The sequence below is a fragment of the Schistocerca gregaria genome, chromosome 2, assembly GCF_023897955.1.
Source record: "Schistocerca gregaria isolate iqSchGreg1 chromosome 2, iqSchGreg1.2, whole genome shotgun sequence".
In the NCBI taxonomy this organism is placed as follows: domain Eukaryota; kingdom Metazoa; phylum Arthropoda; class Insecta; order Orthoptera; family Acrididae; genus Schistocerca; species Schistocerca gregaria.
In genome coordinates, this window is record NC_064921.1 from 293348130 (window position 1) to 293365222 (window position 17093).

The 17093-nt window shown below is 36.5% G+C and overlaps 1 protein-coding gene across 1 annotated transcript in view; it reads right to left on the bottom strand.

The window, feature by feature from the left end:
* LOC126336128 (peroxidase-like) overlaps positions 1-17093 on the bottom strand; it is a 161947-nt gene that overhangs the window by 11717 nt on the left and 133137 nt on the right. The window contains exons 13-14 of the mRNA XM_049999617.1: positions 8244-8413; positions 816-924 (exon numbers count right to left, since the gene is read on the bottom strand). Of these exons, the coding sequence (XP_049855574.1) occupies positions 816-924; positions 8244-8413 (279 nt within the window). The remainder of the gene's footprint in view (positions 1-815; positions 925-8243; positions 8414-17093) is intronic.

The window sequence follows — 17093 nt, forward strand, 5'->3', positions numbered from 1 at the left end:
TTCTGCCTAATCACCAGCATCCATCCATGTCCATTCTGCATTCCAATGGACTTGGCCAATTCCAGTAGGACGATGTGGCACTCCACACATCCAGAATTGCTGTAGTGTGGTTCCATGAACACTCTTCTGAGCTTAAACATTTCTGCTGGCCACCAGACCCCCAGATATGAACATTACTGAGCATATCTGAGATGCCTTGCAACATGCTGTTCAGAAGAGATCTTGACTCCCTCATACTCTTACAGATTTATGGACAGCCCTGCAGGATTCATGGTGTCAATTCCCTCCAGCACTAGTTCAGACATTAGTCGAATCCATACTACATCATATTGCACCACTTCTGCATGCTCGTGGGCGTCCTATATGGTATTAGGCAGATGTACCAGTTTCTGTTGCTCTTCGGTGTATTTGCCTCTGTTTTTCTCCTAATATCTGTCTTTTATTGAAAGTACTTTACAAATGAAGTTAAATGCATCTAGTCAATAGTTCTATATTAATTTGCATTATACAGAAGGGTCATAAAAGGAGTGAAGCAGTAAATTTTAGCACAAAAGCAACAAAATCAGGGTTTAAAGTCCTGATGAAGACAAGGTCACTACAGATTGAACACAAAGTTCAGGGGACAAAGATGGGAAAGGAAACTGACAGTATATTTTTTTAACTGCCCATCCACATTATGCTAGCTGCAAAAACTATGGTGAAACTAAATCTGAATGGCTAGCTGTGGAATTGAATATTTCTCTTTCCAAATTGAGTTAAGTGGGATCAATGCAAAAGTGTTTATGAACAAAATAGATACATTGAACATTACTTACTTATTTGAATCTGGTAACACCATAGCATATAACTGCACTGCTTGTATTTCATCACCAGAATCACACAACAGTCGAGACAAACGTACTTTCCTTATTTCTTTAAGCTGATCTGAAATAGATAACATAATCAAAATAAAAACATATTTTAGGCAATGAGTAACTTGGCTCGCCAGATCAAATATTAGTCACTCCATAAAAGAGCACATTGATCACTTTGAAGTGCCATAGACAATGTAGAATTGGTACCAAGTAGTCATGTTACTCTCCATAGCTGACAGATGTCATGGTCATGAAGTGATGCAAATATACCAATCTGTTATAGAGAACCAGTGCAGTAAGGTGGGTTCATGTAGAGACATGACAGATTGGCAGAAAGGAATTATATATCCAGACTCACACATGGTCACACAATGAATGAAGCTGCACAATTTGTTGGTGTATCATCATGAACTGTCAAGTGTGTATAAAATGAATGGCATACAACTTGCAGCCATGTAGCATGGCTTATGAGCAATGGTGACAAAAGGATCTTAACCAACAGGGACAAAAGATGAGATTCATGCTTTGACAATGATAAAGGGTTTAAAACCTGATAGAAACTGCTGCTTTCAGTGAATGGAGGTCCATCTCAATCAGCACAGATGGAACTGTGTGCAATGGACATTTGGAGTCATATACCACACAAAAAGCATTGCTGATAATGGTAGACATCTTCCATGGGATGAACTTCACAGAAATTGTACAGTAGTTGACAGGGCATCTAGTGTGGTCTGACAAGTCACAATTTTGCCTGCACAGCATCGAATGTACTGATAGCTCAATGAAGCTTTTAACTCACAGTGTGTGGAGGACAAACTTCAGGCTGAAGGTGGTCCTGTGATGTTTTGGGGATGCTTTTCATACCATAATTTGAGCCCACTTATTCATGTTACCCCAAATATGAAATGAGACGTCTGTTTCAAAATTCTTGGTGCTCAAGTGTTTGCCCATTCTTCTACATCTTCATGATCAGTATTCTGTGGCCACTCTTGCAGCTGGGTGGGGCAGCCGCACAGTCTGAGGCGCCTTGTCATGGTTCGTGGGATTTCCCACATCGGGGATTCGAGTCCTCCCTCGGGCACACGTGTGTGTGTGTGTGTGTGTGTGTGTGTGTGTGTGTGTGTGTGTGTGTGTGTGTGTTGTTCTTTTCTTAACATAAGTTAGTTTATGTTAGACTAGTAGTGAGTAAGACTAGGGACTGATGACCTCAGCAGTTTGGTCCCATAAGACCTTACCACAAATTTCCAAATTTTGCTGCTCTTATCTGCCAACATGATAACAGTCACTTTCATAAGGCTGAATGCTCACATTCCTGGTTTGATGATCACTCATGCACCCTATTACACCTTGGCTGGCTAACTGAATCACATGTTCTTAACACTAGGAAAGAGGAGTTTCTGATTTTTCTAAAATGGCAAGAAAAAAGTCATTTTGAACCTGCATAAAATATTTTAATATTTGACTTCAATGAGTACTTTATTTTAGTGTATGTTGATCCCTATCTTTTTGTGAGCTGTAACATTAATTATTTAACTTGATAATTAATACATTACTTACACACTTCAATAAACAAGTTTCTTCAACTGTTGACTTTCATACATTAACTAGTTGTAGAACCTTATAGATACTTGCAATGTAAATGCTCCATAACATATTCACAACTTTTCTACACACTGGTTTGTTGTACCTTTTCAGTGGTGGCTGGTTATCATGAGCTTATATGCTACAACACATTGTAAATAAGTTATGCCATTTCTCTTCAAATGCAAGCAAAAAATTGCACTAAAATTATACCATTTCCTAAGAATGTGAGCCAAAATCACACTAAAATTACAATACACCATTTCTCATTGAATGAGTATTCGTACACAAATAAAACAGATGAAAACATGTTTTGCAGTGCTCTCTCTGTGATAACTGGTAACCAGTGTCAAGTGCTGAATTGGTTGTCAGCTGTGCTACAATCAACTCAGAGAAGGGACACAGCTCCTTGTTTTTGACTGTGAATGCACTGATGTGACATCATCCCTTCACCCAGTACTAGTGCTATGTTTCTCACAGCACCAGGCCAATATTTTTCTTGGGAATTGTGTGTAATGTATTGTATAAGTATACAATATGAGGGGTTTTTGAAGAGCAGTTGCAGTTAAGGCTCCGTGGGTGAGTAATTAAATGCAGTGACTAGTAATTCATTGGTCCGTTTTGATTCCCACTGCAACAATTTTTTAAAAAATATTTATTTTGTTCCTTGTAATGTTAAACAATTAACTATAAAATTTAAATACATTTGAACAGTTCAGTTTACATACATAAAATTAATGTATTCAATTTAGTTATGATAACTACTCTTGTAAGTCAAAAGTCTATAGATGATCCTACAAAAAGCGAGTATATGTGTAAATTTAGTATGGAAGGTTTTTTTCCATAGCAGGTACCACAGCAATGAAATTATTAAATGGAGCCGGCATTTTCCACTTTTGCTGTAGTAATTTCATTTGTTGACAACTAGTTCTGGCTTCTAGGCCATTCTCAAGTGAGTTTGTGATTCTACAATAGAAATCTGTGTCTTATGTATTAAATGTCAGCATCTTTAAATTTGTGTTTTCTATTCATTCTCGTGCTCAAATGCTCACTTGTTGGTTTGACAGCTTTATTCATTACAAAATTTAAGTATATTTAAGTAAGTAATAAATGTATAATGCCAGTGTAAATGTCAAGCTGTCAAAACAAAATAGCATTTGTGAACCGAAATGATGAGAACACAAATATACAGACACTGAAGTTTCAGTATGTAGGATATACTTTTCTATTGCAGAACCTGTAGATGACCTGATAAGTAGTGCCTTTTCCAGTAGATCGTAGGAGGAGGAAGTGAAATTTCAAAGTGACAGGTAGGTATTCTCTAAATGTAAATCAACAACAAAAGGGAGTGAGACGAGGCTCACCTATTTGGCTCAAACTTTGTTAATAAAAGCAGGTAGAGGGCCCTTTCCAGTTCATGGAATATTTCACTAGAGTGGGCCATGGGAAAAGGTAAAATGCTCTCTAAAGATTTATGTGTAGAGTATGAGGAAACTTCAAGTGACTGATCTTCGCGAGTGATAGACTGGCAACTGAGCTTTGATTCCCACTACTTCCATTCCCCGCACACTATAAATTAATGTAACTATTAGTTATGATAACTACCCATGCAAGTGAAAAAGCTGTATTCTACCACATTGTAGAGTGGTGGTAAAATTTTGCGCAGCCTACCTCTTTGCCCGTTACTCAAGTCATTGGAATCTGTTAGATGCACTTAGCACAGGTGATTTCTGTTTTACATGCATATTTCCTACATACAGATTAGTGGCGCTTTGCACAGTTGACACTTCTTTCACCTTCTAGGTGATTTTTGTCCCATATCATCCTCTTTGGTCTGTTCTTCTTCCTGAACTTTCATTCCCTTGAGTTCATACCTCAGATCGAGTATGAACATTTTCTATATTCTTGTTCATTATTATTTTGTAGATGTCTCTTGCATTCACTGCCACCATGTCCAAGACAATGTAGTAGTATGCATCAGCCATCTCCTACATGCAACCACTGTTGTATATTTGTGGGCAATTTGATCAACAACATACACCCCATATTTTATTGCATTGTGGAATGTTGTGGTATTATGTCTCTTCTTTCCTTCTTTGATTATTGCTCCTTCAGTATGCAGTGTACTCACAAGAAAGCCATTTTTATTCTTCTTTCCTTGGTATACAGTTATCATGTGGCATGTGTTGTCAATGTGGTGCAGGATGGTGGTGGATTGTATTTCAGCATTTGGCTTCTTTACTTAAACAGGGTTCTCACAACAGATCTTGTTGATTGTACCAAGTAAGGAAATTTGTTTTCTTTGAACTTCTTAGCAATTTGAAAAGACATGAAAAACTTATCTGTCATCACCTTTCTTCCTTGAATTAAGTGTGGCTCCATTAGATGCAGACAACATACTCTCTGTGTGGTTGCTTTCCTCTATGTATGTACTCTTGTCCAAGGTACGGAAAAGTATTACACATACACTTTGTCACAACACTGGCATGAATGCAGAATCTGAGACCATGTTTGTCAGGTTTGTTGCCCATATGTTTTGCTCAATAATAGTTGCTCATGTATGGTTATATTTTCTTGAATGCAATAAGTAAAAATACTCTTTTCTATGAACTTTCTCCTCGCACACAAGAGTGAATTTGTAAGCTGGCAGGCTTTCAGTCTATGTTGATCTTTGATTGAACAGAGAAATCTGAGAAACTCCTGAAATCTGTTGTTTGTCATAATATCCTTGGGGAAACTCCTGAAATCTGTTGTTTGTCATAATATCCTTGATGAAAATAGTCCCCTACGAGTATGAGCAAAATCATCTCCTGACATTCCTTTTGCACAAATGAAACCCCAAGCAAGTATGAAGGCTATCAATTTTTCTAGCTTCTCAAGTGATATGGTCGAGTCATTGCTTTTTAGTACCTTTTTAGCATTTAGCTGTGCTTACATTTCCATGAGATGATGTGCTGCTTTTTCAAAAATAAGATGCAAAGGAATTATAACAGAGTCATCTACTCACTGGTAAGTATAAGAAGTGGGACTCTCTCTCTCCTGTAGAATTTTTACAGGCAATCTTCTTCCAGAAGATGAAAAACTGGCAATCAACCACTTGGTTCCATCCCTCGCAGCCATCTTTGTAGAGGCATTCATTTGACCTGCTCCGATGTATGAGATGAAGATTGACATAGATCAGCATCTGAATCCTCTTTCACTAATTCCTCCTTGTTCATAATGTCTTCATCTTCACTTGTCTCTGGTAAAAAATCCTTGTCAATTTCTGATTAAAAGTTGGAATTCTCTAAGATACATATCATTCATCAGAAAGTCCACACTGACAATATATGTTCAAAAAATCTGTCATGAACAATAAATGTTACCAAAATGAAATGCTATAAACTGTGACAGATTGGAAAGCACACATGCAAAGATGCAACAAATAGCAGGAACAACTCTGCATGATTGCCGATTGTTGTTGCTTCATTACTGGATTATCTGCATATCTTTAAAAGAGAAATTGGAGTGGTGTCAAATCAATCCCTTCTGCCATTCTAGGTATATCAAATGAAATGTCCAAGAAAATATAAATATTTCGCAAATCTTAGTACAGAATCCCAATGAGAAGAAAAAAATTAGGAAAATTCACATGATTTCATGATAAAAATAAAAAATATAGATATGAAATTGTGGGAAAAAGCATGACAGGAGTCATTTTGATCCCTTCCACCATTCTGTTGTCAAATCCAAATGTCTAGGACAATTTGGAACTGTGAGTGAAACAAATCAATCAATGTCCTCACAATTTTTTAGGTGTAATCACTTATCTACATCTACATCTATACTTTGCAAACCACAGTGAAGTGCATGTCAGAGGGTATGCCCCATTGTACCAGTTGTTAAGGTTTCCTCCTGTTCCATTCATATATAGAGTGTGGAAAGAATGACTGTTTGAATGCCTCTGTACGTGCAGTAATTATTCTAATCCTATCCTCATGATCCCTATGTCAGTGATACACTGAGGGTTGCACTATATTCCTAGACTCATCATCTACAGCTGTTTCTCAAAACTTTGTTAATGGACTTTCTCAGGATAGTTTATGTCTATCTTCACAAGTCTTCCAGTCCAGTTCCATCAGTGCCCCTGTGACACTGTCACTCAGATCAAACAAAACTGCATCAATTTGCACTGCCCTTCTCTGTATATGTTCAGTATCCCATGTTAGTATTATTTGGTGCAGGTTGGTCCCACATATTTGAGAAATATTCTAGCACCAGTCACACAAGTGATCCTTAAGCAATCTCCTTTGTAGACTGACTGCACTTCCCTAATATTTTACCGATAAACTGAAGTCGATCACCTGCTTTACTCACAACCAAGCCTATGTGATCATTCCATTTCATGTCCCTACAAAACGTTACACCCTTGTATTTGTAGGAGTTGGCTGATTCCAGCATTGACTCAATGCTATTACTGTTATAGAACACTATGTGTTTTCATTTTGTGAAGTGTGCCATTTTACATTTCTGAACATTTAAAGCAAGTTACCAATCTTTGCATCACTTTGAAATTTTGTCAAGATCTGACTGAATATTCATGGAACTTCTTTCAGATCATACTTCATTACAGAGAACTGCATCATCTGCAAAAAGTCTGATTTTACTATTGGTATTGTCTGCAAGGTCATGAACAGCAAGAGTGCCAAACACACTTTCCTAGGGCACATCTGAAGTTACTTCTACATCTGACAATGACTCTCCCTCCAAGATGACATGTTGTGCCCTCCCTATCAAAAAGTCCTCAATCCAGTCACAAATCTCACTTGATAGCCCACATGATCAAGCTTTTGACAATAAGCATAGGTTTCAAATGCTTTTCAGGAACCAAGAAATACTGCATCTGCCTGACTGCCTTGATCCAAAGCTATCAGTATGTCATGTGAGAAGACACGAGTTGGGTTTCACCTGGTTGATGTTTTCAGATTCCATGCTGATTGGCATTGAGGGGGTCACTCTATTCAAGATACCTCATTATGTTTGAGCTCAGAATATGTTGTAAATTATAGGTTGCAGCGATCAATCGTCCTTTTTAAATTTTATTGTGCAAATCTAGATTTTGGCTAGAAGCTAGCCATTCTTAATGCACTCTTATTTTCACTCAATGCATGTAATGCCTGTCGGTCGGGCTTTATCCACAGTTCACTGAGTAGTATTCACTGAACAGTGGATGATGCCCGACCAACAGGCATTACATGCATAGAGCAAAAATAAAAGTTCATTGAGAATGGCTAGCTTCTAGCCAAAATCTAGATCTGCACAATAAAATTAAAAAGGACAAGTGATCGCTCCAATCTATAATTTACAAGTCAATTTAACAGTTGCTGAGTGCAACAGCCTTTTGAATGGAAGATAACCTGATCAGAATATGTTCTAAGATTCCACAACAAACCAGTGTCATGGTAGTTTTGTAGATCACTTCTACCACCCTTCTTGTAGATAGGTGTGGTCTGTGCTTTTTTCCAAGAACTGGTCATAGTTTTTTTGTTTGATAAATCTATGATAGATTATAGTTAGAAGATGGGATATCTCAGCTAACTCCATCTGGATATAACAGACTTAAAGAAACTTATGGGCTCACTTCCTTGCCAAACAGAGGCCATTATCAAGGCTAAAAAGTGCTATTACAGTGTCAGTCTCCTGAGTGTAACTTTTTTTTGGTCAGGGTGCTTGCAGTATGTGTATCTGAATACTACTGTAACATCAAAATAGTGTTTCTTTATACTTAAAACAATTATTTAGTGCTTTCAGTTTGCATTGTACACTTACCTAGGCTAAACATGCTTGGCCATCCATCATTTTCATACCAGAATCTGTCTCCAAATTTCAACTTTTGAAACATTTTACTAATAATACAATTGAATGTAGGCCCAACCATGCTTCCTGGCAGAGGCCTTTCTGCTATTCCTGCTGACCAGAGGTCCACATCATCTGGATGGCTACACAAAAAACATGTACAATGGTTAGTATCAAAGGTTAGTATCAAATGTCATGTGCAATTTGTTATAAATATGATATTGCACAAACCACTGTGGAAGTAGTTTTGATGTTCAGTTTATGGGAAAAAATTATGGCAGCATGCCTTTGTATACAAAAGAAGAAAGCATCTGTGGGAAACACACAAACTTTTAGAACTATGCAGCTTATAAGGTTTACTTTATTGTACATAGCACAGAGTTTGCAACAAGGCTTTCTTCAACTAATGAGATACTGTTTTCCATCTGTTTCTTTGAATATTAAAAGGTTACAAATGGTTATCTGCAAAGGTTAAAGTAAACACCTTCACATAAGACAATTACCATGAAATCTTTCAAGGCTTACAATGAGTTATTATTTCACCATAACATCTGTAGAAACTACTGACACATGTATGAATGTAATCAAAGGTAGCGAGTTTTCAAAGAAATATAGTTAAACAGAATAAAGGAAAATGCTGCTAGTAGGAAACAACCAAAGAAAAGAACCTTAATTCTCCCTGTCATTGACAAAGATATGATCTATATAGGGAATTTTGTTTGTGAACATGGTATTTGAAATCAGAGAACTATGAAATCTATAAAAAGAGAGTCGTGGTCACATGTTTCAATTTAATGGTTTTGGGCTTCCTTGTAAATCTAAATAAACCTGAACTGAGATGAGCTATGCAGCACAAACATTCTCCAATGGAGAAATGACAAAATTATATTTCTTGGTACAAATAAGGTATCGTGAATTTTATAGCATAATTATAGAAAATCATTTATTGGAAAAGTAGCATATATACACATAGCATTTTTTAATCTAGCTACACTGCAATTCACTCCATCACTTCTTTTTACCAGCCTTCAAAGCACCCATTAAGTTGTTATGGTATTTTAATATTATTGAAGTGCCTCTGATAATGGCTTTTTGATAGCTTGGAAATGATGCTCTTTCATATTTGGTTTAATTTCGGAAAATAAACGAAATTACAAGGAGCCAACTCCAGAAAGTACAACAGATGCTTCAAGACTGTGCAGACTATAAAAATTGAAAACTGCATGACAGAGCTATGTAAGTGTCTGCATTGGTATGCTGAAGCATCCACAGTTTTCTTTGCTGCAAATTGGGTTCTTTTTTGCAAAAAAGATGTAGCCATTTCATAAACTCCTGTTAGTGGAACTCACTATGACCATTGCACAGTTATGTGACTTGTTCACCCTTCTGCACAGAAAAAATGTTGTGAATGATGAGCTTATCATCCTCCTTTTAAGCTTGCTGCTTTGAACTTTCACACCCACTTGAATCCCCCTCATCCTGTTCTCACAAGAAACATCTTCACAAGTTACTGCTGAAAAATCATGGTTACTTTCCACTGTCACAATGAGAAAATACAGTTGTACAGAAACAAAACTGCAGTCAACATTCTTGACTTGAAAACTTGTAACAATGAGGGAGAGAACAAGAACAGAGTAAGAACTGCCAATCTTCCCATGTTACTATGATGGCCAAAACGTACTTATTCCATCAACTTTATGTCATATCTTATAGATCACAGGGCTACTTCTATAATAATAAGCCCTGAGACAATAAAAGACATGAAGGGCTATGTTGTGCTAGATGCCTTCCTTAATCATCATGACACTCAATTCTAATAAATTTTTGACTTCCCATTACACAGATTCTGATTTTGCATCTTTCCAAATTTTTTTCTCCACAGGTTTTATTCCAAAAAATGAGACTCTGATAAGCTTTTGATGTTGCCACCTGCCTTACTCCTGACTGGTATTTTACAAAGTTTAGCCTCATACAATATAATCTGAACACCTGCTTGAAATTATACTAATTAAATATAAATTCTGATTGAAATTACTGGGAAAAGGAATTAATTCTAATCTGCAGCTGAGACTGAGGTACATAAACTGCTGTTCCTGAAATCTGATATAAACTTAGAGAGCTAGAAGAAAATCGGCCAACCAATTGCAAATAAAGGTTTATTGGAACACTTGATCAAGGTTTCGATAATTTTAAAATTGTCTTTTTCATAAGGTATAATGAAGCTTGTTCCATCAGATGCTGAGTAAGTACACTGAATAAAGCCAAACAGCTCTTGAATTTTCAACATCCATCTTGAGAACACAAATAATCACAAGCCATGACTTATAATTGCAGCACTACAGTATTACAGGTGTGCAGATCAAATGCCAAGTATAGAAATATTGATTCATCATTTCAGTCTGCCTATATACACTAGTGATATTTGAGACTTGAAATGGTCTCTGGAACCAGATAGTTTCATTTGATTAAAAGCACCTATGGCTGGGTTTCAGGGAGGATAGTTGTGCACAGCCACCACATCAGGGTGGGATAGTGGTTAGCATACCTTCCTAGTGAGCAGGAGACCCAGTTTCGAATACCAGTCTAGGTACAAGTTTTCATTTGTCACTTCAGACTGCACATATACACCAGTGATGTCTGAGCCTTTAAATAGTCTGTGGAACCATATAGCTTCATTAGACAAGAAGAATATATGACTAAATTCCCAGGTGCAAAATATAGTGCACAGAGCTGCCACATTGGGCAGCAACAATGACCCTAGCCTGGCTGGGCAGTGAGCAGAGCTTGGATATTGTATCTGGATATGTCATTTCATGATCCTACATCTCTATGCCAGAGTCCACCAAACATGATATTTGGTTAATAGCAATGTTCTAGTCTCTTGGCAATCCATGAACAGATTTTTCAGTGGGTGGGAGATCTGGAGTAGGGGAAGAGTGGGAACAGTGATACAGAGCGAACAATGAGACATTAATTTTATCTCTGGAATTTTGGTTTCAGTTGTTGGTACCTACTGTGAATGTGGTAACCATTATTATTTAGTCTATGGATTTCCACATTTCATACTTGACATTCTTGGTGTGATTTTGTTGTTGGTATATTTGGGCTTAGAGGCAAGTAATGTATCTTTTTACTAAATTTATGTAGCTGGTTTCTGAAAAGACCATTGGTATTTTCAAATCATTTCATTAGTCACTCAAAACTATGGTTTTCCAAGGCATATAAATCCCCTTCATTGAAATGTTGCTTTAAGCCAAATGTGTTTGGGGCCATTTTGAAAAAAAGTTTGCAACTGGGAACAGTGAGACATGAATAATGAGGGTACAGTGAGACATGTCTCAATGTTCCCAGTGCTTGTTCATAGTGTCTGACAATGCATGCTTGCTGTATAAAACAGTGATTTCTCTAGATTTTAGTATGCAAACTTTTCTTTTAGGTTATAAAACGCCCAGGAGAAACAAGATTGATAAGTAAATAGGAAGGTTTTCAGAATCTTCGATGATGGAAGCTGTCATGCTGGTGATCGAAAATAAAATGAAGATCAGGAGTGCATCTAAGCTGAAAGGCTTATCCTTTCAAACAGTTAGTTGATACATTAAGAAATATCATGAGGATGACTCTTCAAATATGTATCCTAACTTTTCAGTGAGCTGCATTTTTCCACCAGAATTGTAGCTTAGTTTGTGCGAATATTTAGTTGTGTGTTTTAAAATGTTTTAAGGACTTACTATGAACAACTACCATACCTTAGCTTATGAATTACATATTAAAAATAACATTGTTTTACCCAAAACCTGGACTGAAAGTGAGAAAGCATCTATCGACTGGATGAAAGGTTTTCGACAGAGATTCCCTAAACACTCTCCTCGAAGCCTGGAAGGATGCACCTTATCTAGAGCTACAGGCTTTAATAAATTTAATGTGTCAAATTTCTTTGATAAACTGGAAGAAGTAATCAAACATCATCCAAATTTGGCTGATGGATCACATATTTTCAATCTTGATGAAACTGGAACAACAGTGGTGCACAAGTCACAGATGATTTTGGCCTTAAAGGGTATGAAACAAGTTAATAAGGCAACCAGTGCAGAATGTGGAACACTGGTTATGACATGTTTTATTATAAATGCTCTTGGTAACATCCTACCCCCCATCATAATATTTCCACATATGAATTTTAAAGATCATATGATATTAGGAGCACCTGCTGAAACATTAGGTCTTACCATTAAAGGAGGCTGGATGAACCCAGAACGTTTTGTGATGGTCATTCATCACTTCATCAAGTTTGCTGCCAGCTCAAAAGCAAATCCATCTTTATTACTGATGGATAATCATGAGAGACCACCTCTCAATAGAGGCAATAGATCTGTGCAAAGAGAATGGGATAATGATTCTGACAATTCCACCGCATTGCACCAATAAATTGCAGCCTCGTGATGTCAGTGGCATGAAACCTTTCCATACATTTTATGATGCTGCTATAGATACATGGATGATGTCTCATCCAGGTGAAACATTTTCAATTTACTATGTTGCTCAGTGTGTGGGGATAGAATATCGCTGAGGAATGACTCCTGTCAATATCATTGCCGGATTTAATAATACAGGAATATTTCTTTTAGATCGCCATGTGTTCAATGAGGATGATTTTCTTCCATCCTCTATTACTGACAGACCTCTAAATGAAAGCCTGGAAACACACACATCACCCAAAAAAGACCTTAAACCTGACACTGATGTGGGACACCCATCACATGATGAAAGTGACGCACAGTCTATAGCATCCAGTTCTTCACAATTGCATAGAAAATCTGCATCAATGTCTTATCTCTCTCCAGAACACATATGAGGTTTCCCAAATGCAAAACCAAGAAAAAGTTGCAGTCGCCAACAGCCTAAAGAAAGAACAATGATTGCAACCAATGCACCAGAGAGGAATGAACTACAAATGAAAATGAAACAAAAAGACATTAAGGGACCTAAAGCAAAGCAAGCTTTATTCCTAGTTGATGAAACTAATGCTGACAGAAGTTAATTAATTTTGCAAGATTCTTCTTATGATGAGACCTTTTATCAGGCACAACTGATTTCAGAACCAGAAATGGTTAACTTTGAAAACTTAAAAGTGCTTACCCAAAGTGGGCGACTTTGTTTTAATAGAGTTTGAGGCAAAAAAGAAAATATATTATGTAGGAAAAATTCTTTCAACTGTATGAGAGTCATCCAAAAGCAAAGTTACATTTCTTAAGAAAAGTTTGAAACTAGAGAACAAATTTTTGATGCCTGTAGTTCCAGATATTTCATTCATTGACACAAAATGCATAAAAATGTTATTGCCAACCCTACTAAAATACACAGCAAAACAAAAAGACAACAATCTGCTGTTTCATTTAAGATCAACTTTGCTTCTTATGATGTTCGTTAGAATTTGAGGCACTGTCTCACTGTACACACCATTAAAATTTCATGGGTACAGTGAAACACTTTCATGATTAATTTTTTTAAAGGAAAGACAATACAATTAAATATTATTGTACCACTTTGAACATACTTAAGCACAGTATACATGGATACCACAAGACATTAAACGAATAAAAATATTTTTAAAAGTGTACTTTGGATTTCAACTTTTACATCTCACAGTTCCCACTCTTCCCCTACATGCTAGCCATGATAACAGCTGAACTTCCTCTTTATCAAGGATGCTCAGAAAAACATGGACAATATACACTCTTGGGCCATCCTACTGAAAGATAATCAGGGTGCACACGCAGACAGGAAAAAAATTCCAGATTTTCCCCAGATTTACCAGTTAAAAATAACTTTCTCTTGGGTGAAAATACACTTTTCCTGGATAAAAATACACTATACCCCAGCTGAAAGTACTTTTTTGTGAATTAAGTGACAGTTTACTTTCCCTTGACCTGTAAAATGTATCATCCTTTGAATGGTGTAGATTTTATAAATTGGCATGTAACGTCCTGTCATTTTAGGAAATGAAACCCATCAAAAAACAATGTGTTTTGGAAAGCTCTTTGATGCACAGCAACTCTTACTCTGCATATTTTTCTATTATGAAAGTATAAACACGAATTTCACCAAGTACAGCATGGCAGCTTCTGAAGAACTAAAGTTGAGATTGCATTGTGTGATCTGCTTTTGTCAGCCAATCATAGCTCATGTCATATGATCTTGCCAGACAATGATACCAGATATTCAGAGCATATGATACATTATGTAGTCAGCCAATAAAAACACCACTGTTAAGTAGTGAGAAGACATAAAAAGGAAAAGTTAATGGTTTAAATTAATATACATACAGTATAGCTGCAAGAAAAGCTAAGCTTTCACATATAATATTGGTCTTCAAAGAATTTTTGCTGCTTTTTTCTGAGGGTGTGTTTAGGCAGGATCCTAAGAGCATGGCTTCAATTACGGCAGCTGAATATTTCTGTTTAGCATGATTATAAGTTTCACTGCTGTGCACTGAACATTTCGTGGGTTACACCTTCCATTGAGAACGTCAATTTTTCTACAGAAAAACAAATTATGGGTGAAATTGCTCAAAAACTCACTCCACACTTTTTTGATGGATAGGAAAACTTTTTGCCATTGTTATTGCACAATTTGTAATCTATGAAAGAACAAAAATATTACAAAAAACTAACATTGAAACTTGGTCTTTTTCAGCATGTGTTATAGCTTAAGATATATCAAACACAAATATGCCAGTAAAATTTTAAATTATGGCATAAATGTCTGACCTTCTGGGCTCACGCTCGGACTCTTTCCATGGGCTGCTCCTCAGTGTTAAGTTTTGAATGAGAGTCTAATGCTCCATAATTTAAGAAATTCATCACACAGTCTCACATGTAACATAACTATTTTGCATACAAGGAAATTTACTTTGAAAGTAATGCTTCTCAAACTATCATTCACAATATTTTCCTGCAACCTGTTAGATATCTAAACAGTTGAGACATCATGCTCATCGATACACATTGAAAGTAGGGGTCTGCACACATTCAATATTTATTGACAACTTCAGTTTGTCAAACCTTCAATATACTGAAGCGACTTCACACCATCAATAATATTGACAAAAATTGTCAGTTGACGAGGTGGTTTTACAAAGATAACATATTGAATACCCAAAAGAAAGTGTGTGCTGCAATTATATTAGCTATAGCTTGCAAGCAACAGTAAATAATGAACAAGAGGAAATGATTCTGAGAGTGGTTAAAAATGGAGCAGCTGGGCACATGTTAATTTCCTTACTGAAATCAGAACCACAGACCCAAAACTTTTCAGAAATAATTTTCCTGTATGTCCCACACCATACGATGAGTTATTAATGATGATATGAGACAAAACAAAGAAGTAAAATATGTTTATGAGAGAGGTAACTATAGTTGACAAGAGATTAAGAGTATCACAACATTAAGATTTCTGGCAACAGGCAGGTCATCCAAATCGAAGTTTAGTTCTGTAATATCAGCAAACACCTGAAACCTGTGAAGCGATTGCAACTCTCTGTCAAGGATATGTTCAGATAATTAATGTAAAACATCTCTTACAACTTGTGATAATTTGGTTAAATTGACATGCATTTCACAGACCTCTTACTAGTCACTACAGATACATGACATACATTTTTTGAAGTAGAAGGGTTTTTCCAAACTGCTGTGTAATTCACGAACCTATACTTTTTTTTTTTAAAATTAATAAAGTAAGTAGTGTTTTTGAGAATCCTCCATTGACCTCCTAAAGTGATATATACAATGTTTACCATTGCCTTAACCTATCAATAATGTTTTGTGTTAAAAGACTACTTTGAAAAATTGAATCTGAGGTATAATTTGCCCGAAGGTGAATTGAAAACATAAACAGTGCACACTACTGCTGTGTGGCTGGTTCATGAAGCCTGTCAACATATGAATGGCAGATGTTGTACGACTTTTAATGCCTGACCTCCTCACATATTCAATATGAATTGATACTATTGAGAATATTTTAAGGGCCATCCATAGGCCAACTGCTCTTCAATATTTTTTGTATTGACAGTACGTCAATACAAACCCTTAAATGGTCAATATATTAATGGTTTGACAACATTATTGAATGTGTGAGGGGCCCTATTATTACAAAGTACTGCATAGCCTTTGACTCATTTTGCAGTCAGCAGATGCTTGTGTGTGCACTGTGTTTTGTTGTTATAAATGGCGCATTTTCTTAGCAGCCGAAGTTTTATTTTGGAATTATTCTCTCATTTGTGTTTTATGGCCACAGTATTATTCTGGAGTAGAAGGCTAAAATTAAAAACTTTGATAGAGTATCAGTTTCTACCAGTTAAAATTACAAAAATTTAACTGAAAACTCAAACAGTGTAAAATTCCCAGAATTCTAGAAATTTCCACGTTTTCTCGGATTTCTCCCAGATGGAAAAATTCAGGGATTTTTCCCAGTCGTCCCAGGGCATATATACCCTGATAATGGCACAGAAAACTTAAGGTATGGCACAGCCACTAGACCTAACATGTCAGAAATTTAATGGCTGCTGTCCAAATTACCACATGTGTGAACCAGAGTGATTGTGTTGTGTAATTAGTGGCATGAAATTCTGTCACAATAGAAACTTACCCCATATGATAGTTGTGACTGCAAACTGAAAAAATTTGTTCTCATTGGAACCTCCAAATATTGATATTTCCATCAGGATGCTAAATGCAGATACAGAACTAATCTGGAAAGACAAAGTTGTGCCACTCTAGGGTCCAGTGTTGTCATTGGGTGCACCACTGTTGGCTCACCTCTCTCCTC